The sequence below is a fragment of the Panulirus ornatus genome, chromosome 19, assembly GCF_036320965.1.
Source record: "Panulirus ornatus isolate Po-2019 chromosome 19, ASM3632096v1, whole genome shotgun sequence".
NCBI classification, from domain to species: Eukaryota; Metazoa; Arthropoda; class Malacostraca; order Decapoda; family Palinuridae; genus Panulirus; species Panulirus ornatus.
Genome location: NC_092242.1, coordinates 19,861,987 through 19,886,983, shown reverse-complemented (window position 1 = coordinate 19,886,983; position 24,997 = coordinate 19,861,987). Strand labels below are relative to the sequence as shown.

Below are 24,997 nucleotides of genomic sequence, written 5' to 3'. Positions count from 1 at the left end.
TTAGGAGAACTGTAAAGGAAACAGTGTGTCCGCGGGAGAATATTAGGATTACGTTGAAGGACATGAGTGAGGAAATAGGCAGCAAAGCGTTCTCATCATATGTTTGGCCAAAACTCGAATAACTTTCTCAAGTTCGATCGAGGGAAGGACGAAGAAGATGAGGTCTAGATGAGGGCAGCAAAGATGCTACCAGAATGAAGAAATCCGAGAGGTTAGATGCCACAGATGTGTTCGCCATGCAGGAGAAAAGAGTATGGAGTGACTTGATCAAAAGCTTTAAGTTTTGAAACCCAGTTGGTGACGTAGGCAGTGAACAGGTCTTCGAAAGTTACAAAGACAAAACGACCAGAGACCAAACATCTGGTTTAGTTGTCCTGTCAACGAAACGAAACAAGAAGCTTGCTTGAAAAAAAAAAAAAGGAAAGAAGTACTTTTATAGCATGGAGTGAGTGGAAGAAGACAAGAGATGAAACCTGAATTTGAACATAAAAAAAAGTATGAAAATATAGGGAAGATCCAACGGGTGTAGAACCACCCACCTCCCCGTACACAACAGGTAGATAATCACACACACACACACACACACACACACACACACACACACACACACACACTGAAGTTGATGAGGAACAGCTAGGTAAACGTGGACACACCCAAAGGAAGCATATTCACGCAGCCATCACCGGGTGGTGAGGTGTACTGTCATACGGGTCTCGGGAGGGTTGGCGAAGGCGTGGCAGTGACCCACCAGTTGCTACCATGCCCTCCTCCCTGGCTTAGGCTACTGTCTCGTCCTTCTGCCTCGCGTAAGCATGGACTGCAGACGTTCAATACACAAACGTACACTTCTCATTATACATATACACACACGGTAGCTCTTGTTAATTTTCCTGCGGTGAGCGCCACGCGCTAGCCACTCCTATTGGCAAAATTTCATCATAGGTAAAGTTCAGGAGATGGATGGGGGTCTACAAGTGTAGAACATCTTTACAATGCACGCATGCTTATCTGAAGGTAGGTAATTACACACACACACACACACACACACACACCAGCCTAGTATTTCCCATTTATCGACCGACCCCTTAGGGGAGGATGAACAGCTAGGACTAACTATGGGCCGACTGCCACGCCTAGGATTCAAATACAAGCGGGCCCGTGCTGACTCAGGGACACTAACGCTAATCACTATCCCACGAAGCCTCTCTCTCTCTCTCTCTCTCTCTCTCTCTCTCTCTCTCTCTCTCTCTCTCTCTCTCTCTCTCTCTCTCTCTCTCTCTCTCTCTCTCGTACTGAACAAATAATCCTTCATTTCGGATCAGTGTATCATCTCGGAATGAAAAAGCAGGATTCTGCTTAGCTTTAACAGCATTGCATCGCAATCTACTACACCTTGTGTTGCATTCCAAACATCGCTGGTTTTCCCTCGATTGCTTTCAGAGCACCAAGAATCATCAGTGTGATAACCTTAGATATGTTGGGTGTCTCATAACTGACGAGGTATCTAGTACTTCCCGTTATGGGATCTAGTACTTCCCAAGCCCTTGTGCTTCCCGATGAGGTATTTAGTACTTCCTAAGCCCTTGTACTTTCCGTTGAGGTATTTAGAACTTCCTAAGCCCTTGTACTTCCCGTTGAGGTATTTAGTACTTCCCAAACCCTTGTACTTCCCGGTGAGGTATTTAGTACTTCCCAAACCCTTGTACTTCCCGTTGAGGTGTTTAGTACTTCCCAAACCCTTGTACTTCCCATTGAGGTATTTAGTACTTCCCAACCCTTGTACTTCTTGTTAAGATATTTAGTACTTCCCAAGCCCTTGTACTTCCCGCTCAGGTGTGTAGTTAGTTAATCAGTCATGGTCGAAAGAGTTCAGGTGGCCATCTCAATCTTGGGACTATGTATACAGAGAGCAGCTGCTGTGATCTCTGCTGTACGTAGATACATCCCAGTCACCGTCTCATATCAATCCGTGGATCTCTCGGTTCTCTCCCTCTCCCATCCAGACGGTCTCGAGTTTATCTTGGGTGCTTAACTCAGCTGCAATGCAGTGACAGACCTAATTCAGTTTGTATCTTTCTTTTTTTTTCCTTTTTTCATTCATGGTACGTGAGGTGGGATAGCTGTAAGGCAGAGGGATGGAGGAACCCCAGGTGATGACGTCTCTACTTTGCTTTCGCAGTTTTGAAGGAGGAAGAAAACGGCAGAAGGTTACACAGATCAGTGTTGTCTGTTGGGTTTTCCGTTGCTGGGGAAGTGAGGGATTGAAGGCGAGGAGTCTGTGTTGATCTTTAACTGCAACCAACCGCTCGAATAAGTTTGGTTTTTGCCTACTTGAAAATTCAGTTCTGAGACAAATGAATATTACTTTCAGATCAATATTTTCCGGTCATGGTTTTGGTCTTAGGATCTGAATGAAGTATTCCAAAAATTTAATGTATGTAATTGTAGTTAACTTGTAATCTGCATTTTGCTCTAAAGTAACTTAAGATTACATCTTGATCTAAAGTAAAGTAAGATTACATTTGGTCTAAAGTAACTTAAGATTACATCTTGATCTAAAGTAACGTAAGATTACATTTGGTCTAAAGTAACTTAAGATTATAGAGTTCTTCAGAACTGATAATGGTTTGAATTTTGAGTCAGTACTTGCAAAAAAAGAAAAAAAAATGAAGAAAAATAGTCCGAACTTTAAGGTTACAGTAAATGTTGCATGCTTGCGTTACGATGATAACATACATACTCTTGTGACATCTTTAGAACATAGATGTCAGGATGTGTAATGGAGGCGTCTTGAGTTGCTTTTCCGTCATCAAAACCACCGGAAGAACAAAAGAGTGTCACCGCTTCTTTTTTTTTTGCAGCGAACAATGTAACAATTCAAAAAAAAGTTAAAGTAATGCTATACTTGAAGTATGGCGCACCAGCCAGTGTGCATCACATAAACGTGCTGGTGTCCCAGGTTTAATCAATTGTGCAGATGTCCATGTAGGGGATTATCGAGACTTTTTTGTTCCAGAAGATCGCTTAGTTACGTGGTGGCTGAAGGCCTCTGACGATGGGGATAGTTGTGTCTTGGAACGCCTCGGTATGTTGTGTCAGTCATCACTCCAGCCGCCTCGAGGTGTTGATTCCTCAACCTCACCGTCCTCGAATATTACAAGAATACGTTTAGGTCCAGACGGCTTTGGACCTTGTGTTGGGGACGGATTAAGTCAGCTCTCCTGTTGTATACAGTGATCCAGGAACTATGCAGGCTGGCAGATGGGTGGCAACGTTGTCCTGGTTGGATTTTGAAGAAAACGCCTTGCCTGCTGAAAGAGCCATCGGATCTGGAGTGATTCCCACTGGCACCCTTGTAAGTACTGTGGATACTACACCTGGTTCCCTCCACTGGTTGGCTGTTGTGTACCAGGCAGCTTGTCGCCGCTAGATCTGCTCCAGATTTTCTATGTTACGGCCCACAAGTGTTTTCCACGTACGACGTTGGAGGGATAGACTCTAACCTTGTCACCGGGGTCTCCATTCTGTCAGGGTTCTCTTCAGTGGGACCAGGTCGCCGTTGGAGTCACACTGGGCACTCCATATCAGATCATGCGCCTTGACCTTCTCCGGGTCCTGTCCCATCTGTGCTGTATGTATTGGCTCGAGTGCAAGAGAGGATTGTCGATGGACAGAGCCATAATGATGGTGTAGCGCGTTTATGGGCAAGGCTGTAGAGTGCTGAGGCTCATCCATGGTCACGTGACTGAGACTTATGAATGCAAACCTAAAGGTTCGACCATATATATATATATATATATATATATATATATATATATATATATATATATATATATATATATATATATATAGCATGATTCTTGCTCTTGTGTGTATTTGCCGTGTTACGGTACCTGGCTTATTGACCACAGAGTCACTGATGCTCATCATTTCCCACAACACCACAACTGCACCATCCATAAAAGTGGGAAGGACTTGTCTTCGTATTTTTTGCACCTCTGGCGGTCGTGTAGCATCGGCCATCCTTCATCATCCCTTGTCTGCTCTATTTCCATTTGCTTTGCTTTTTAATCCGCTCGAGTGCAAGGGTTCGGTCCTTGAGCACGACGGTTCAGTCGTTTCGCATGAAGGTACAGTCTTTAAAACGCTTGTTTTGTCTTCATGTTTTATGCGTCTTTGCTTTGTACATTCTCATGGAGAGCAATGTGTTCTTTTGGATGTCTGTGTTTGCCACATTCTGTCTATATTGCGTAGCACTGTTTGTGCAGTGACGTTCAGTGCTCATTACCTAAGGTATCTGAGTGCATGAATGAGTCTTGTGATATCTTCTGTGACTTCATCAGTCATCTAAATCAGGACGTACATGCAGCGGTCAAGGTAAGACCAGAGGTGCTCGGCTGTGGATGGTGAGCCCTGGTTTCGGCACATGAAAGCTGGAGAATGGTTGTGTGACGGTGCGGTCCTTGTTTGCTCGTCCTTGACGCTACCTCGCGAAGGTGGGAGAGGCAGTTAAGGACTTACATAAAAAAAAAAAAGATATGTAATGGTCTCGGTCATTTTAAGCATGTTTAGCACTTTCTGTGCGATATAGGGAGAGTTTCTTTTCATAATGTGTTGTGTGTGTGTGTGTGTGCCAGGTATAGCGTCTGTCGGGCTGAGCCGAAGAGCACCTTGCCATCCGCCACGTCAGAGCTCCACCATCGGGCCTCACATTATGGGGAGCTGGTCGATCACCTGGACATCCCTCCCTCCGTCCCTCTCTCCCTCTCTCCCCCCGCGGGTGAGCCACCTCACCACCGGTGTATATGTATATATAGCCGTCTCCACCGGCCCCAGGAGGATGCGTGTCGGCTAGGAATAACAACGCGACTGAAGGGGCAACAGCAGTTCGTAGCAACAACGTTGGGCGAGCTGGTTTTGCTGCGCTTCTGCGTCCTTGACGAACATCCACGAAAGCATTCAGAGCCCATGAACGCACTCAGAGCCCATGAACGCACTCAGAGCCCATGAACGCACTCGGAGCCCATGGACGCACTCAGAGCCCATGAACGTACTCAGACCCCATGGGCGCACTCAGAACCCATGAACGCACTCAGAGCCCATGGACGCACTCAGAGCCCATGAACGCACTCAGAGCCCATGGACGCACTCTAGAGCCCATGAACGCACTCGGAGCCCATGGACGCACTCAGAGCCCATGAACGCACTCAGAGCCCATGGACGCACTCAGAGCCCATGAACGCACTCAGAGCCCATGAACGCACTCAGAGCCCATGAACGCACTCAGCCCATGGACGCACTCAGAGCCCATGAACGCACTGAGCCCATGGACGCACTCAGAGCCCATGAACGCACTCAGAGCCCATGGACGCACTCAGAGCCCATGAACGCACTCAGAGCCCATGGACGCACTCAGAGCCCATGAACGCACTCGGAGCCCATGGACGCACTCAGAGCCCATGAACGCACTCAGAGCCCATGGACGCACTCAGAGCCCATGAACGCACTCAGAGCCCATGAACGCACTCAGAGCCCATGAACGCACTCAGCCCATGGACGCACTCAGAGCCCATGAACGCACTGAGCCCATGGACGTAATCAGAGCCAACTTTCCCCACACATTAATCATTTAGGTTTTCAAAGTATAAATCCCGCAGCTACATGTATAGAGTAGTGAGGTACAAACGCAACGTTCTCTCTCTCTCTCTCTCTCTCTCTCTCTCTCTCTCTCTCTCTCTCTCTCTCTCTCTCTCTGGGCAAATACCTACGATAGATTTACGAAATAGGCGGCGCCTTCCTAATTCTGCTGGTGGTTCTTGGAAGAGGTTCGCTCTCCTTACTGGGAATTTACGAAGTAAATTATTTTTCTCTTTCTTTTTTGCTGTCACTTGAACATTTTGTTTCCGATGGTGCGATCTTCGAGTACGACGGTGCGATCCTTGTGCTCAAGGGTTCGATCCTCGAGCACATCGGTACGATCCTTGGGCACGACGTTACAGTACTTTCGCACGACGGCACGATCCTTGGGCACGACGGTACGATACTTTCCGCACTACGGTATGACTCCCGAACACAGCGGTGCAACCTAGATAACCTAGCTATTTGACCCGACCCGAAAGGATTTGGTCAAAGGTCAAACCATTGAAGCCAATGGTCGTCCCGTCTTACTCAAAAGATTATAAAATATGTTTCGAGTAACCAGAGAAAACATCTTGTTTATCGCCAAGTGAGACTACAAGAATGGAGGCTGTAAAACCTTGCTCTATTCTTAATATTAAGCTTATTTTCTTCCATGAGCATTTCTGCTCTCGAAAGACTTCACCTAATTCTCATTTAAGACACATATCATCACCTCGCAGCCATAAGCAGGTGTTTCACCTGTGACCCATGATCCCAGAGACCTCTAAATATGAAGAGAAAAGTTTGATCTGGAAAGTTTTTTTCGTTCTTCTTTTAATAATGTTTCGGGAAGTAGAAGCAGAAAATTGTCCCATAGTGCTTTTTTTTTCATGGCTTTTAAATCTCCGACCATTATCTATAACCAGTGGCATATTTTCCGTTGTCTTCATAACTCCATCACCCATTGGCGTTCCCAGAGTGACCCTAATACCTTTATAGGAAGGAGACATGCGCACGTCTCCCTGGCCCTGAGACCTTAAAGTCTCGTACAGACGTTTATTTTGCTCTTGGGTATTAAACCTCTTACCACGGCAGCTAGGCTTGGTATTTGGTGTCTCCCAGGTGTGTGTGTGTGTGTGTGTGTGTGTGTGTGTGTGTGTGTGTGTGTGGCCTAGATGTCTCCCAGCTGTGGTATGTGTGTGTGTGTGTGGCCTAGGTGTCTCCCAGCTGTGAGGTGTGTGTGGCCTCGGTGTCTCCCAGCTGTGGGGTGTGTGTGAACGAGGTGTCTCCCAGCCTATGAACCATAATCTACTGCTGCTACTACTACTACTACTACTACTACTACTACACACACACACACACACACACACACACACACACACACACACACACACACACACACACACCCTTTAAGGACCCCTGTCTCTATAGTCACCTTTGTAGTCGTGGTTTCCGTTCCACTCAGAACTTTCCCCAGCGATCTGTAAATGAAGACGATACACCGCGTCCTATAAGATGATCTTACCTTTTTGTGGAGTCTCTTATTATCGTGAGAACTTATCTGATCCTCCTCCCTGCTGGCGGCGTCGCAAAAAAAAAGAAAATCTGTACGAGCACTGACACTAAGAGGCAACGAGCGCTTCCCTCTCTACACTGCGAGTGTTGGTGGCGCCGAGGGAGGCGGGTTGGCTACCCAGTGGGTCACTGAGGACCCAGACACACGTATACACACACACACACTGATGGCTCGCCCGCCGGCCCTGGCACCTGCTCTGGCACTCGACACAACCTCCACCTCCTCCTCTTCCTCCTCTTTCTCCTCCATTTTCACCTCACACACACACACACACACACACACACACACACACACACCTTAGGCCTCCTGCCTCTCCTCCTCACACACATATATCTCGATCCTCCAACAACTCCTTTCTGTCCACCTCACACATACACCTCGACCCTCCTCCTCGTCTACGTCGTACCCTTCCGTCTCTCCTCACCCACCTCACAAAGGCCTGCCACCTCCCACATCTTTTGCCACTACTACCATTACTGTTACCACTCAAGAATATACCATTATCCGTACAGATACAGGTCATCCAGCTGTGACACAAGCAAGGCTAGTGTGCCCATATGTTGACGACTTACAGAGGGGAACCTCTGGAATTCCATCCCCAACGCTGCGAGTGCCTTGAGCGCTTCATGTTCAGTTGGGGAACAGCGACCGTCCCTGAGGTAGTGCACTTCATCAGTAAGATATAGACCAAACACGACATCATTCCAAATAACCAGCCATCTGAGCTGCCACTTTAAGGCAAAGCAGTGGGTTTCCAGGAGACCATTATGATTACGATTGCTATTAGTCTGTCACAATGACGAAGACAAATCGGGATAGCGTACTGAACCCGAGAATTATTTTGACGAATGATTACTATATAGATAAAGAATTTTATTCATGTTTACCTAGAAACTTAACCTAATTGATTTCATTAATTTCCCAAAATACGGAGCCATCTTGTAGTCACGATGCATCTGTCTCTTTTGAAAACTTTATGTCTACGTTGAAATTACATTCGAAACTTGTGGGTTTTCATGAATCTTAATTGTTCCTACAAAACATGAAAAGGGGGGGAAGAGAAGAATATACACAGCGCATCGTATGATGTATAATGAGCAGATTATCCACACCTCATGTTGACTAAACCTTACTGCTAAGTAACAACCCCCAACTCAGTAGAGAACGATCAGTTTCAAATTATTGTCACTGAACAGCGAACTTCGTTGTGGACGATGTCGTCCGCATCAAGAATTGCCGGGCAGCAAAGAGTTCGTAACGGTCCTCGATATAACGTCCCGTTACAAGGTAACACCGTTATAGGCACAATAGGATAACAGATGTTAGGATAACACTTTTTAAACATACTTTGGGGAGAAGATTCCTTCACCCATAACACCCCGAGACAAACGCTGATATAACACCTCTAGGAACAGGTATCTGCTAGGTTTTACTCACCGTAATGCCAGAATTGATCAGCAATATATATCTTAACTGTAATCTTACTCATAAACACTGATTGTGGACACCTTCCTGTGCCGGTATGTTCAGGGAAGGACTGTAGGAGGGTAATATTTGCGTGACGTCCTTCCGTAACACACGTGCATGCTCGTGTTCCCTGCAGTGTGGTGCGTCGCTTTAGGAATGAGAACTGTGGTGGTGTTGCCGAGTTGGAGGGGCTATTGCAGCAGTCCTGAAGATAGTTGCACGAGTCTCAGAAATTTCTGACATGTCCAGTTTATGGTATTTTATCCTGGAAACTATACATGTACACCTTGTCAGCATTATGTTCACTGGAACTTCGCTACCAACTCCACATAAAACGTCTCTCTCTCTCTCTCTCTCTCTCTCTCTCTCTCTCTCTCTCTCTCTCTCTCTCTCTCTCTCTCTCTCTCTCTCTCTCTCTCTCTCTCTCCTACTTTTTTGTCAAATGAAAGTGTTTACCATTCCATTGTCTTAAGTAACACTGAGCAAAGTTCTCCTCGGCTGCTGGAAGTCGTGTATCTAGATAGTGACGATCTATCCGCTGCCTCACCACGCCACATCCACCTCCCCAACTTTCCAAGCCACTCCAATACACCAGAACATTTGACATCATACAGTTCACTGTAAACTTACTTTGGTATTCCAGTCGTCATTCACTGTTTTGCTGTTTCTGATGTAATGCTGCTGAACGTAAACTCGGTCACAGACTCTGTCAAAACTGAAGGATGTGGATATGTTTCCAGGTACAGACACGAACTCATGTCCCCTTATACCTGGCTCTTCGGTCACATTCTGGACGTCAAAATGCGCATCCAGTGTGACCCTGCCTGCACCACCCATGGCCATTCTAGCACTATCCATCCCCTTCAAGACGTCACTGAAATATTTCATTAAAACGTCCCCGTCACACTCTTGGCAGATCTCACTGCCAAATATTAGAGCCTTTCACCGCAACACGCCAAACAAGTACCCAACATTTTCACACAGTAAGGCCTTTGGGAGTGACCTTATCCTCACAAACAGCACCGAACGTTCACTATAATATTATGGGCCAATCTGCCGACTCTTGTACCCCAAAGGACTCCTACACTCTCAAGGCTTCTCCATACACTGGGACTGCACAATGGGACCCCCTCCTTCCTCTTAACCCCACATCCTCAACAGTTTTTCAGATGAATATAATCGCCGTTAGCAGCCTCGCATTTGAGCGACCCAATAGGAATGAGTTGAATTCTGGCAGCCAATCATTAGAAGTTAAAAGGTACCGCCCACTTCCCTAGAGATCACGGGAAGTTGATAATCGATTCAAGAGTTTGGTATTTCCCACCCACAACCACCCCCTCGTAATTCCAGATTGCAAAGAGGAGGTTCCTTTGCTGCATTTGCATACCTTGCGTGTTCTTTGCTGAATAGTTTAGTGTATCTTATGTTTTATCAGTATACTCATACCCTCTTATTTATAAAAAGGCCCATGGTTAAGGACAAGGAATTTTCAAAGGATTTACACTCAGTCACAGTAATCTGGGTAACCTCCCTTGAACTAAGAGTTAGTGAGCACCAACGAACAATCAGTTAGGTCAACTTTAATTAAACAGTAACTGAGTACCTTAGAATTATCATTCAGGTCAGCTTTAGTTAATTAAGGGAAGATTACTGAGCACCCAGGAACTATGGATCAAAAACGTATAGTAATCTTTCCGATTATACAACAAAACATTGTAACTGCTACGTCAGAGAAAGGCCGTACCATCACACATTGCCTGATTGTTTACACAAACCAAATTGGGTAACAGTTTGAGTCACGAAACATTATTCTGTGTGATAACTTAAAACTGTGGGACAAATTGTGAAGTTCTTGGGTTAGTTACGTGTTTATGACAATTTCTGATATGCTGTTTGATAAGGGGAAAATGTTTCCGTTAGTGGTTTTCAGTTCTAATGTTTTCGAAGGTTAGCAATAGCTTAATTCCAGTGAAGGAAGTTAGGCTCACAACGCCAAAATTTACTTTACTCCAAAATTTTTGTTCGCATTTTCCTTAATTTTTTTTTTTTTTTATAATTACTACGATTATTGTAATCAGGTGTTTTTCTGGATATTAACCATCTTTTGAGACAATTTGTCTTTTCTCTATTTTTTTTGTCAATCTTTTTTCATTTTTCTTTTTTTTTTTTTTTCAGATCTTGGAAGATGTTGAGGACAACGACCACACGCTTGTCGGCGACGCTATGATCCGAGGACGGCTGGAGGAAGTCTGCGCCAGAAACCCTTCACGCCGTAAACGGTTTTGTTTTCTAGGTGCCGGGTTAGATGATGCTGCCGACGCTGTAGACCAGGTTTGTGGCGGCATTAATGATATTACACTCATTTGTCATGTAGGTACTGACGATGTACTGAAGGAGAAATATCGCTGGCGTATTCGACGTTTTCCGAGATTAAGCTAATCACATAATTAGTTCTACCAAGGATGAGTAGGGGGAACGCCTTCTTTAGTAGAGCATTCAGTCTAAACAACAGATTACTAAACCTGTATTCATGCACCGTTGAAAGTTGTCAAAAGTAATTTGTCGGTGAACATTTGTAACAAACATTTCTCCAACAAGTGTTGCCCTATGTACAAGTCAGTCTGTAAATCTACATACTTTCTGTCTAGATTTTTCCAATATTTCCCAAACTGGCCAAACTCCATTTTTTTTTATAAAAGATTATGTCCATGTTCTAATATGAAGAACAAAAATTACAACAGGCTAGATTTATTGCATGAATCTCTTTTTTCTCTTTATTGTGACTTGAGACTCATTCCAAGCTTCCATCCAAGACGTCAGATCAGTATGAGACCTGAGTTCTGGAATGTAATAAGCAAAACCCAGCAAATATGTAATTTGCTGTTGCTTCTGAAGCTCTCCGATTTCACTTACCAACCCACTGAAAACTAAATCTAGAAAAATGAAAGTCAACAGCAACTCTCACAGACTGGCTTTATCTACACAATGGATCAGATGAAATCTGTTATAATTTCACTGTAACAAAGCCAGTGTTAAACAGAGCGGAGCTGTGCATTTGCAGTACAAAAACATTATAGTATTGGCTAAGCAAGAGATGTTATTATACTGCAGCAGTATATTGGATAGGACTACTTTTCAATGAACGTAGTCATAGGGCATTCGGTTAGTTTGTTTCTCTCTCTCTCTCCCAAATCATTCATCTTATCATTCCCATTCCATATGTAAACTATGCTGTTGGTAGTATTTCATACATTTAAAATATGCTGTTGGTAGTATTTTATACGTTTAAAGATCATAATATGGAAGATTGTTATAAAATTGCATTATTCTAAGTTTACTCGCCATACTTCGTCACAGAACAATATTGTTCCCTTACAGTGAATAGGTAGAAAGATTTTGTTTTTTGTTTCACTTATGCTTGAATTTGTTCATAGAATATACTGAGTAGCAATTTCTATTTTCTGTAAGGGTACATCTCGATCGCACAATGCAGGGCCGCTTCCTGATGCATTCCGACTGAAAAGTCTGCTTCCTTCCTGCTTGATTTTGTACTCGACAGCGATGCCATGAGTTCACTCCTCAGCTCGACAGCGACTCGCTCAATGACGCCTAGTACGATGATATGCGATACGAACAAGGTTTCCCACGTGGGAGATGGCTGTAACATTTTGACCTCTTCCAACTCTTCTATTACGAATGGGTCATTGTTTAATTGATTTCCATTATATATATATATATATATATATATATATATATATATATATATATATATATATATATATATATATATATATATATATATATATATCTTTTTTTTTTCTTTTCATACTATTCGCCATTTCCCGCGTTAGCGAGGTAGCTTTACGAACAGAGGACTGTTTATGGATGGGGTTGTTAGGGAGGTAAATGCAAGAGTCCTGGAAAGAGGGGCAAGTATGAAGTCTGTTGGGGATGAGAGAGCTTGGGAAGTGAGTCAGTTGTTGTTCGCTGATGATACAGCGCTGGTGGCTGATTCATGTGAGAAACTGCAGAAGCTGGTGACTGAGTTTGGTAAAGTGTGTGGAAGAAGAAAGTTAAGAGTAAATGTGAATAAGAGCAAGGTTATTAGGTACAGTAGGGTTGAGGGTCAAGTCAATTGGGAGGTGAGTTTGAATGGAGAAAAACTGGAGGAAGTGAAGTGTTTTAGATATCTGGGAGTGGATCTATCAGCGGATGGAACCATGGAAGCGGAAGTGGATCATAGGGTGGGGGAGGGGGCGAAAATTTTGGGAGCCTTGAAAAATGTGTGGAAGTCGAGAACATTATCTCGGAAAGCAAAAATGGGTATGTTTGAAGGAATAGTGGTTCCAACAATGTTGTATGGTTGCGAGGCGTGGGCTATGGATAGAGTTGTGCGCAGGAGGATGGATGTGCTGGAAATGAGATGTTTGAGGACAATGTGTGGTGTGAGGTGGTTTGATCGAGTAAGTAACGTAAGGGTAAGAGAGATGTGTGGAAATAAAAAGAGCGTGGTTGAGAGAGCAGAAGAGGGTGTTTTGAAATGGTTTGGGCACATGGAGAGAATGAGTGAGGAAAGATTGACCAAGAGGATATATGTGTCGGAGGTGGAGGGAACGAGGAGAAGAGGGAGACCAAATTGGAGGTGGAAAGATGGAGTGAAAAAGATTTTGTGTGATCGGGGCCTGAACATGCAGGAGGGTGAAAGGAGGGCAAGGAATAGAGTGAATTGGAGCGATGTGGTATACAGGGGTTGACGTGCTGTCAGTGGATTGAATCAAGGCATGTGAAGCGTATGGGGTAAACCATGGAAAGCTGTGTAGGTATGTATATTTGCGTGTGTGGACGTGTGTATGTACATGTGTATGGGGGGGGGGGGGGGTTGGGCCATTTCTTTCGTCTGTTTCCTTGCGCTACCTCGCAAACGCGGGAGACAGCGACAAAGTAAAAAAAAAAAAAAAAAAAAAAAAAAATATATCTTTTTTTTTCTTTTCATACTATTCGCCATTTCCCGCGTTAGCGAGGTAGCTTTACGAACAGAGGACTGAGCCTTTGAGGGAAATCTACACTTGGCCCCCTTCTCTGTTCCTTCCTTTGGAAAATCAAAAATGAGAGGGGAGGATTTCCAACCCCCCGCTCCCTTCCCTTTTAGTCGCCTTTTACGACACGCAGGGAATACGTGGGAAGTATTCTTTCTCCCCTATCCCCAGGGATAATATATATATATATATATATATATATATATATATATATATATATATATATATATATATATATATATATATTTATTTATCTATTTATTTATTTATTTTGCTTTGTCGCTGTCTCCCGCGTTAGCGAGGTAGCACAAGGAAACAGACGAAAGAATGGCCCAACCCGCCCACATACACATACACGTCCACACACGCAAATATACATACCTATACATCTCAATGTACACATATATATACACACACAGACATACACACACATATACACACGTACATAATTCACACTGTCTGCCTTTATTTATTCCCATCGCCACCTCGACACACATGGAATAATATCCCCCTTCCCCCTCATGTGTGCGAGGTAGCGCTAGGAAAAGACAACAAAGGCCCCATTCGTTCACACTCAGTCTCTAGCTGTCATGTAATAATGCACCGAAACCGCAGCTCCCTTTCCACATCCAGGCCCCACAAAACTTTCCATGGTTTACCCCAGACGCTTCACATGCCCTGGTTCCATCCATTGACAGAACGTCGACCCCGGTATACCACATCGATCCAATTCACTCTATTTCTTGCCCGCCTTTCACCCTCCTGCATGTTCAGGCCCCGATCACTCAAAATCTTTTTCACTCCATCTTTCCACCTCCAATTTGGTCTCCCACTTCTCGTTCCCTCCACCTCCAACACATATATCCTCTTGGTCAATCTTTCCTCGCTCATTCTCTCCATGTGCCCAAACCATTTCAAAACACCCTCTTCTGCTATCTCAACCACGCTCTTTTTATTTCCACACATCTCTCTTACCCTTACATTACTTACTCGATCAAACCACCTCACACCACATATTGTCCTCAAACATCTCATATCCAGCACATCCACCCTCCTGCGCAGAACTCTATCCATAGCCCACGCCTCTCAACCATACAACATTGTTGGAACCAGTATTCCTTCAAACATAGCCATTTTTGCTTTCCGAGATAATGCTCTCGACTTCCAAACATTCTTCAAGGCTCCCAGGGTTTTCGCCCCCTCCCCCACCCTATGATTCACTTCCACTTCCATGGTTCCATCCGCTGCCAGATATCTAAAACACTTTACTTCCTCCAGTTCTTTCCATTTAAACTTACCTCCCAATTGACTTGACCCTCAACCCAACTGTACCTAATAACCTTGCTCTTATTCACATTTACTTTCTTCTTTCACACACTTTAAAAACTCAGTCACCAGCTTCTGCAGTTTCTCACATGAATCAGCCACCAGCGCTGTATCATCAGCGAACAATAACTGACTCACTTCCTAAGATCTCTCATCAACAACAGACTGCATACTTGCCCCTCTTTCCAAAACTCTTGCATTCACCTCCCTAACAACCCCATCCATAAACAAATTAAACAACCATGGAGACATCACACACCCCTGCCGCAAACCTACATTCACTGAGAACCAGTCACTTTCCTCTCTTCCTACACGTACACATGCCTTACATATATATATATATATATATATATATATATATATATATATATATATATATATATATATATATATCACTTGAATGTTTTACGTACACATGATTCGGCATTTGTAATGGTATTATGAATATATTCACATTTTGGTTAGTCGCACAAAATTTTGCAGGAAAGGATCGTGTTTATACATGGTATAAAGTTCATTTCATCAGCGTTATTTAATGGTTGAGGCCCAAATAAACTGATTTGATAAGTGACTTACGTGCTGAGTACTTTATTTTTCTGGCAAAATATTCGATGTTACTCTTCATCTTTCTAGAAAATCCTAGTAAATTAATTTGTACTACTTGAAGAACAGCAACAGATGAAAGGGAACTAGTAATTTCTTATCCACTTCTATACATGATAATTTGGGGCGACTTTGTGTAGTCTCAGGAGGGCCTGGCCTTCCGAGCTAAAGATATGATGATCGAACAGTGAGATCGACCATGCAACAATTTGTGCCGTCATTTCCGGGAAATAATCAGAAATCGTGATACACTAATCAGTACCAGTTGCAGAATGTGCAAAAAGTACAAAATGACCATACTTATCCATTCCAGTGCATGATAGTGTCTCATTGTTTCCCAGTTAGAGGATATCTCCTCGCCCACGTGTATTAGTGGTACACTAGCTGGAGGATGTCTCTTCACTGTGTTATCCATACTTGTACTTTGCAGTCTCCCAGTTAGAGGATGTTACCTTGCCCAGTGTTGACAGTTGTACATGCTACTTGTTGCGTAGGATACTTGAGAGTCACTGATAGGTAGGATTAGCTATTTCTATTCTTCCTGTCAGACATGTAATCAGAATATTTCACAAATCTTCCTTCTAACCCATAATCATGTATAGCATATCATTAGTCTTGCTGTATGATAGAACCACGGTTTGGAGGACAATGTTCGTCTCTTCAGTACAGACCTTTTGTCGTGTCTTTGAACTTTGTCTTCCTTTAAGTCTGTGTCAATAAAAGAACTGAATTGAATTACATTTGTGTTTTGCTCCCAAGAGCTGACTGCTCCGCCACTAGCTGGACCATAGGATATTCGGCAAGCTTCTGCACCACATTAGTGTGGCCATCGGGAACTTAAAAGGTGAGCCGTTTTCAAAACTTTCCCCACACCTTGAACCTTTGGAACTCTACCTTTTCATGTCTTTTCCATTAACTATGATCTGTTACATTTTAAAAGACATTTTTCAATCTATCTATCTCTGACGCCTGTTCCAACTGGAACTCCCTTTAGGGGTAGCCACGGCAACAGTCTCTCCATTGATAAAAAACTTGAGTGCCGCTTCTTAGCCCTTACTGTGGCACCCGTAACAGAACACTGGCAGAGGGTAACTCTAGAGCAGTGTTTGCACAGGCTCCTACCTGGTGTCAACTATTGTCTGATCCTACCTACTAGTTAATGCTCCTGTCTAAATGTCCTTACATAGTACTTCTGTCTACTGCCCCTACCATTTTGCCAAAAGGTAGGGCTAGTGCTCACCGCAGTATTACAAATGACAAGATATTGTATGCTTGTAGACAGAATGCCAGTAATCCAGAAAAAGACAGCTACTTGGGTCATAGTAGGAGTGCAAACCACTAAAGTGTTGGCTCACAAGGCAAATGTCACTGACCCTCCCGACAACTAGGAGGGTAGGACTGATAATATACCTCCCAGGTCTTTGGCTCCCTTCCAACTACTACCTCCAATATTCGTAAATAATTTTCTGCGTCTATATTTTTTCCCTTTTATAAAACTCTGTTGGTAGTATGTCTCTGATAAATGATGCTTCGTGCATGTTATTGTACAGATTACCAATCAAATAGAAATTTTTTCTCAATTCTGTTCCCAAACTATATATAGTATACCATTCACAGAGTCGCGTAAAATAAGTCAAGCATGTTCTGGGCCCATGCAATAAATCATGTTAAAGGATGTGTACTTATGCTACTAAGGCTCACAGGGGAAAAATTCTCAAAATTCCAATATAGTACCAGTCAATAAACATGTCACAGGTTTATCATAAACATTACCATTCAGGATTTTTATTTAGAAAGATTATTAAAAGTGGCATCATTCATTCATTCATGGTTTGGTTGAAATATTTGGTCCTTACAGCCTTCACTCAAAATATATACCTCAAGATCCATTTAATCCAGTTTTCCAACATTCACATTCTTGTATTTTCAATGAAAGGTATGGTTTACCACACAGGTACGGTTCACCACACATGCCACTGCATACAAAAATGAATACCTCAACAGCAATTCAAAAAAACCCTAACAACCTTTAAGTAACGAGTTTATCCAAAAGTATCAATACAAAAATGTCCAAGCATTGTTTAAATTGTAACATTCATTTTACAACATGACACCTGAAAATAATAGGGTAATTCCAAATTTTTTTCTTACAAATTTTTTTCTATGTCTAACTTTCTAACATTATTTGCATGCTGGCAGGTGCAGAACCTTATGTGTCTATTACGTTTATCACAAAGTCACTGACTCTACAGCAGTTCTCGAAATACCTGGTTTACAATCTATAATCCCCTTATCACAAAACTCCTTACACTTTTGTCTTCCCAAAAAAACTTGGTAAAAATATAAAAAATAGAGAGACAGGATAAATGACATATAAAATTGACTACTGAAGGAGCAGCACAATGATTATAAACACTGAGTCTTTCCTAACAGCACCATATCTTCATCCAAATAGAAGAGGTTTATTGCTTGAAAAACAAGTACAAAATAAGAAGCAAGAAGTTAGACTCCATTACAAACATTGATGATAGAAATGGAATTACACTCAATTTTGTAAAAGCAACATTGGGATCAAATCTTTTACCCTACACTAGAGGAAAAGAGGCTGCACTAGCAATTCCACATTGGTTGTCACGATTACGTGCCATCTTGATGTATCCTTCATCACCCCAACTTGTGCCCCAAGAATTCTTAACCAGCCAGTACTGTTCTCCTTGATCACTGGTGCCATACCCAACGGCCAAAACACCATGGTCCAAATTTTCAGGGGAGCATTCTGGTTCGTGGTAAACTCCTGTGAAAGAATGAAATACTGAAAATCAATATTTTTCCTTTTGTAGTGACCAACAAGGTATGGACAAAATCATGCCCCAAACAAAAGTCATCTTGGATTCGAGGAGGAAATAAAAAGCGGGACACAAAGCACAGATGTCAGGGTCCTGCAGTGGTTTCTAGATCCAATTCTCAAATACAGAAAGACACTAGGAAGAGGGAAATATATATGGTGGAAGAAATTTCGACAGTTCAACTGTTTGAGGGAAGGAGGTAGTATCACAAGTTACTCGTCGAGTGGCTAGTCTCAACACAGATCCTGTGGGAAGCAGCAGCCAGAGGCATGTCTGGTCCAGCCTTAGTGGCAGGTACATACACAAACAGTTCATGAGAACAAAGGCCAAAAAATACCTGTGGAAGAGAGAGAATTAACATCGAGGCATAAAAAAAGAATGGTTGAAGAGATAATGCTTGGGGAATTAATGATATAGAAAGCTTTTTATTCCACTTTCAATACCAAAGAGGGGGAGCAAGGGCCATCCCAGATATAAAAGCATTACTCCACATTATGGGAAATAAAGCCACAAAGATATGATAATAGATACTCTACCAAAAAATAATTATGGCTCCTATACTTATTAATAACCCCAACTTATGGGAAATGGACTGAGATGTTATTATGTAGCATTTCCACAACACAGTGGATTGGATTGGATTATAAACTTTAGGCTTATAACCCAAGCACTGGAGCTTCCAAGGATATTCCATACTCTTAATATGGATTAAAATATTCTATCTTAGAAATTCATTTAGTAAAGAATTTTGATTATTATAGTATACTTGATCACCGTTTCCTGTGTCAGTGAGGTAGCGCCATGAAACAGACGAAGAATGGACCATCCACTCATATACACATATATAAACACCCATACATGCATGAATACATAAATACATACATACACATATATACACATTCATGCTTGCCTTCAACCATTCCTAGTACTACCCCGCCTCACAGGAAACAGATTGCTACCCCCTGCTTTATCGAGGTAGGTCCAGGAAAACGGAAAAAAAAAGGCCACATTCATTCACACTCAGTCTACGCCCCACAGACCTTTCCATATTTTACTCCAGATGTTTCACACACCCTGGTTCAATCCATTGACTACATGTCAACCCCGCTATACCACTACAACATCGTTCCAATTCACTCTATTCCTTGCTTATGGAAGGTGTTATAAATATATGGTGTGAAAGGAAATCTATTAGGAGAGGAGTTTTTACCAAGAGTAATGTATGTGTGCAACTAGGAGGAGGAGAATGTATAGTTCACAGTGAAGGTGTGTTTGCAGCAGAGGTGCGTGACGTCACTATGGTAGTTTAATACATTTATGGATGGGGTGGCAAAGGAGGTAAATGGGAGGGTGTTGGGGAGAGAGGCAGGTCAGCAGTCTGTTGGGATATGACTTAGAGGAGAGTCAGTTACTGTTTGCTCATGACATGGCATTGGCATGTGCAGGAGGTGGTTCGAGTTTGGCAGTGCGTGCGAAAGACGAGGGCTGAAAGTAAAGGCAAATAAAAGTATGGCTATAATGTTTAGCAGTGGAATGAGACAAGACGGTGTGAGTTTGAGTGGAGAGAACTATGAACGAAGAGTTTTTGATACCTGAAAGAGGACTTGGCAGTGAATGGAGCCATGAGAGATAGTGAGCCATCGGGTGAGAGAGGGGGCAAAGGTACTACATGATGTGACGATAGTGTGCAAAGCAACATTACTATCCATAAGGGCAAAGATGAACATGTCTGATGTTGTAGCAGTCCTAAAGGTGTTGTGAAAATAAAAGGAGTGGACTTGGGTGCAAAATCACAGAAGCAGAAGGTGAATGTGTTGGAAATGAAATATTTGAGGACAATGTGATATGTGGTGGGTTTATCAAGTGAGAAATGAAAGGGTACAAGAAATGTGATAGTAAGAAAAGTATGGCTGAAACAAATGAAAAGTGTGTGCTGAAATGGTTCTCATATATGGATATGATGAGTAATGAGAAGTGACAAAGAGCATATATTTCAGAAGTAGAGGGAACATAGAAAAGGGCGATACTGAGCTATAAATGGAAGGATGGAATGAAAAAAGTAGTGCTCAGGGCCTAAACATGCTGAAGGGGGCAAGGCATCCACAAGATGTAGCAAATTAGAATGGTGGTTTACAGGGGTAAACATGCTGTCAATGGACTGAACCAGAGAATATGAAGCAGACACAAGAAATCATTGAAAGGTCTGTGGGCCCTGGTAGTGGGTGGATATGGTGCTTTGGTTCAGTGCATTATACTTAATATCTTGAGAGTGAATGTGAGAAAATTAGGGCATTTCTTTGTCTGTTCCTGGCCTCTCCCTGCTTCTGCAAGAAAAGGCAAACATCCACAATATAAAAAGTATATACTATAAATAAAAATAAATATCCCTGGGGATAGGGGAGAAAGAATACTTCCCATGCATTCCTCGTGTGTTGTAGAAGGCAACTAAAAGGGACCGGGGGGGAGGGGGGGCTAGAAACCCTTTCCTCCTTGTATTTTAACTTTCTAAAAGGGGAAACAGAAGGAGTCATGCAGGGAGTGCTCATCCTCCTCGAAGGCTCAGATCGGGGTGTCTAAATGTGTGGGAATGTAACCAAGATGAAAAAAAAGGAAAGATAGGTAGTATGTTTGAGGAAATGAACCTAGATGTTTTGGCTCTGAGTGAAACGAAGCTCAAGGGTAAAGGGGAAGAGTGGTTTGGGAATGTTTTGGGAATAAAGTCAGGGGTTAGTGAGAGGACAAGAGCAAGGGAAGGAGTAGCACTACTCCTGAAACAGGAGTGGTGGGAGTATGTGATAGAGCGTAAGAAAGTAAACTAGATTAATATGGGTAAAACTAAAAGTGGACGGAGAGAGATGGGTGATTATTGATGCATATGCACCTGGGCATGAGAAGAAAGATCATGAGAGGCAAGTGTTTTGGGAGCAGCTGAGTGAGTGTTCGTAGTTTTGATGCACGAGACCAAGTTATAGTGATGGGTGATTTGAATGCAAAGGTGAGTAATGTGGCAGTTGGGGGAATAATTGGTGTACATGGGGTGTTCAGTGTTGTAAATGGAAATGGTGAAGAGCTTGTAGATTTATGTGCTGAAAAAGGACTGGTGATTGGGAATACCTGGTTTAAAAAGAGATATACATAAGTATACGTATGTAAGTAGGAGAGATGGCCTGAGCGTTATTGGATTATGTGTTAATTGATAGGCGCACAAAAGAGAGACTTTTGGATGTTAAATGTGCTGAGAGGTGCAACTGGACGGATGTCTGATCATTATCTTGTGGAGGCGAAGGTGAAGATTTGTATGGGTTGGGGTGAAGAAAGTGGTGAGAGTAAGTGAGCTTGGGAAGGAGACTTGTGTGAGGAAGTACCAGGACAGAGTGAGTACAGCAAGGAAAAAGGTGAGAACAAAGGAGGTAAGGGGAGTGGAGGAGGAATGGGATGTATTTAGGGAAGCAGTGATGGCTTGCTCAAAAGATGCTTGTGGCATGAGAAGCGTGGGAGGTGGGCAGATTAGAAAGGGTAGCGAGCGGTAAGATGAAGCTGTAAAATTATTAGTGAAAGAGAAGAGAGGCATTTGGATGATTTATGCAGGGAAATAATGCAAATGAATGGGAGATGTATAAAAGAAAGAAGCAGGAGGTGAAGAGAGGTGCAAGAGGTGAAAAAGAGGGCAAATGAGAGTTGGGGTGAGAGAGTATCATTAAATTTTAGGAATAAAAAGATGTTTTGGAAGGACGTAAGTAAAGTGCGTAAGACAAGGGAATCAATGGGAACTTCAGTGAAGGGGGCTAATGGGGAGGTGATAAGTAGTGGTGATGTGAGAAGGAGTTGGAGTGAGTATTTTGAAGGTTTGTTGAATATGTTTGATGATAGAGTGGCAGATATAGGGTGTTTTGGTCGAGGTGGTGTGCAGTGAGAGGGTTAGGAAAAATGATTTGGTAAACAGAGAAGAGGTAGTAAAAGCTCTGCTGAAGATGAAAGCTGGCAAGGCGGCGGGTTTGGATGGTACTGCAGTGGAATTGTTGACCGGTTGGTAAGGTTATTTAATGTATGTATGATTCATGGTGAGGTGCCTGAGGATTGGAGGAATGCTTGCATAGTGCCATTGTACAAAGGCAAAGGGGATAAAAGCGAGTGCTCAAATTACAGAGGTACAAGTTTGTTGAGTATTCCTGGGAAATCATATGGGAGGGTAGTGATTGAGAGGGTGAAGGCATGTACAGAGCATCAGATTGGGGAAGAGCAGTGTCGTTTCAAAAGTGGTAGAGGATGTGTGGATCTGGTGTTTGCTTTGAAGAATGTATGCAAAAAATACTTAGAAAAGCAAATGGATTTGTCTGTAGCATTTATGGTTCTGGGGAAGGCATATGATAAGTTGATAGAGATGCTCTGTGGAAGGTATTAAGAATATATGGTGTGGGAGGCAAGTTGTTAGAAGCAGTGAAAAGTTTTTATCAACGAAGTAAGGCATGTGCGCATGAAGGAAAAGAGGAAAGTGATTGGTTCTCAGTGAATGCTGGTTTGTGGCAGGGGTGTGTGATGTCTCCATGGTTGTTTACTTTGTTTATCGATGGGGTTGTTAGGGAGGTGAATGCAAGAGTTTTGGAAAGAGGGGCAAGGATGCAGTCTGTTGTGGATGAGAGAGCTTGGGAAGCGAGTCAGTTGTTGTTCGCTGATGATACAGCGCTGGTGGCCAATTCGTGTGAGAAACTGCAGAAGCTGGTGACTGAATTTGGTAAAGTATGTGAAAGAAGAAAGCCGAGAGTAAATGTGAATAATAAGGTTATTAGGTACAGTAGGGTTGAGGGACAAGTCAACTGGGAGATGTTTAAATGGAGGAAAACTGGAGGAAGTGAAGTGTTTTAGATATCTGGGAGTGGATTTGGCAGCGGATGGAACCATGGAAGCGGAAGTGAATCATAGGGTGGGGGAGGGGGCGAAAGTTCTCGGAGCGTTGAAGAATGTGTGGAAGTCAGGAACATTATCTCGGAAAGCAAAAATGGGTATGTTTGAAGAAATAGTGGCTCCAACAATGTTATATGGTTGCGAGGTGTAGGCTATAGATAGAGTTGTGCACAGGAGGGTGGATGTGCTGGAATGAGATGTTTGAGGACAATATGTGGAGTGAGGTGGTTTCATCATGGTAGGAGACCAAATTGGAGGTGGAAAGATGGAGTGAAAAAGATTTTGAGTGATCGGGGCCTGAACACACAGGAGGGTGAAAGACGTGCAAGGAATAGAGTAAATTGGAACGATGTGGTATACCAGGGTCGACGTGCTGTCAATGGATTGAACCAGGGTGTGTGAAGTGTCTGGGGTAAACCATGGAAAGTTCTGTGGGGCCTGGATGTGGAAAGGGAGCTGTGGTTTCAGTGCATTATACATGACAGCTAGAGACTGAGTGTGAATGAATGTGGCCTTTGTTGTCTTTTCCTAGTGCTACCTCGCGTACATGCGGGGGGAGGGGGTTGTTACTTCATGTGTGGCAGGGTGGCATGGGAATGAATTAAGACAGACAGTATGAATTATTTCCTCGCGTGTCGTAGAAAGCGACTAGAGGGGACGGGAGGAGGGGGGCCAGAAATCCTCCCCTCCTTGTATTAACTTTCTAAAATGGGAAACAGAAGAAGGAGTCACGCGGGGAGTGCTCATCCTCCTCGAAGGCTCAGAGTGGGGTGCCTAAATGTGTGTGGATGTAACCAAGATGTGAAAAAAGGAGAGATAGGTAGTATGTTTGAGGAAAGGAACCTGGATGTTTTGGCTCTGAGTGAAACGAAGCTCAAGGGTAAAGGGGAAGAGTGGTTTGGGAATGTTTGGGAATAAAGTCAGGGGTTAGTGAGAGGACAAGAGCAAGGGAAGGAGTAGCACTACTCCTGAAACAGGAGTGGTGGGAGTATGTGATAGAGCGTAAGAAAGTAAATCTAGATTAATATGGGTAAAACTGAAAGTTGACGGAGAGAGATGGGTGATTATTGATGCATATGCACCTGGGCATGAGAAGAAAGATCAAGAGAGGCAAGTGTTTTGGGAGCAGCTGAGTGAGTGTTCGTAGTTTTGATGCACGAGACCAAGGTCATAGTGATGGGTGATTTGAATGCAAAGGTGAGTAATGTGGCAGTTGGGGGAATAATTGGTGTACATGGGGTGTTCAGTGTTGTAAATGGAAATGGTGAAGAGCTTGTAGATTTATGTGCTGAAAAAGGACTGGTGATTGGGAATACCTGGTTTAAAAAGAGATATACATAAGTATACGTATGTAAGTAGGAGAGATGGCCTGAGCGTTATTGGATTATGTGTTAATTGATAGGCGCACAAAAGAGAGACTTTTGGATGTTAAATGTGCTGAGAGGTGCAACTGGACGGATGTCTGATCATTATCTTGTGGAGGCGAAGGTGAAGATTTGTATGGGTTGGGGTGAAGAAAGTGGTGAGAGTAAGTGAGCTTGGGAAGGAGACTTGTGTGAGGAAGTACCAGGACAGAGTGAGTACAGCAAGGAAAAAGGTGAGAACAAAGGAGGTAAGGGGAG

General features: G+C 43.1%; 2 protein-coding genes and 1 long non-coding RNA gene across 4 annotated transcripts in view; 1 reads left to right on the top strand and 2 right to left on the bottom strand.

Moving 5' to 3' along the window:
• LOC139755433 (uncharacterized) overlaps positions 1 to 7,531 on the bottom strand; it is a 44,102-nt gene extending 36,571 nt beyond the window's left edge. The window contains exon 1 of the mRNA XM_071673738.1: positions 7,145 to 7,531. The gene's annotated coding sequence lies outside the window, so the exon portion shown is untranslated. The remainder of the gene's footprint in view (positions 1 to 7,144) is intronic.
• LOC139755435 (uncharacterized) overlaps positions 1 to 11,565 on the top strand; it is an 81,929-nt gene extending 70,364 nt beyond the window's left edge. Inside the window, exon 3 of the long non-coding RNA XR_011714095.1 lies at positions 10,838 to 11,565. This is a non-coding gene — a long non-coding RNA (uncharacterized lncRNA). The remainder of the gene's footprint in view (positions 1 to 10,837) is intronic.
• Positions 11,566 to 17,396: 5,831 nt separating this feature from the next.
• LOC139755432 (cathepsin L-like peptidase) overlaps positions 17,397 to 24,997 on the bottom strand; it is a 45,674-nt gene continuing 38,073 nt past the window's right edge. For both annotated transcript variants that reach the window (XM_071673736.1, XM_071673735.1), the window contains exon 7: positions 17,397 to 18,421. In XM_071673736.1, coding sequence (XP_071529837.1) covers positions 18,213 to 18,421 — 209 coding nt within the window. In that variant the 3' untranslated portion in view covers positions 17,397 to 18,212. The remainder of the gene's footprint in view (positions 18,422 to 24,997) is intronic.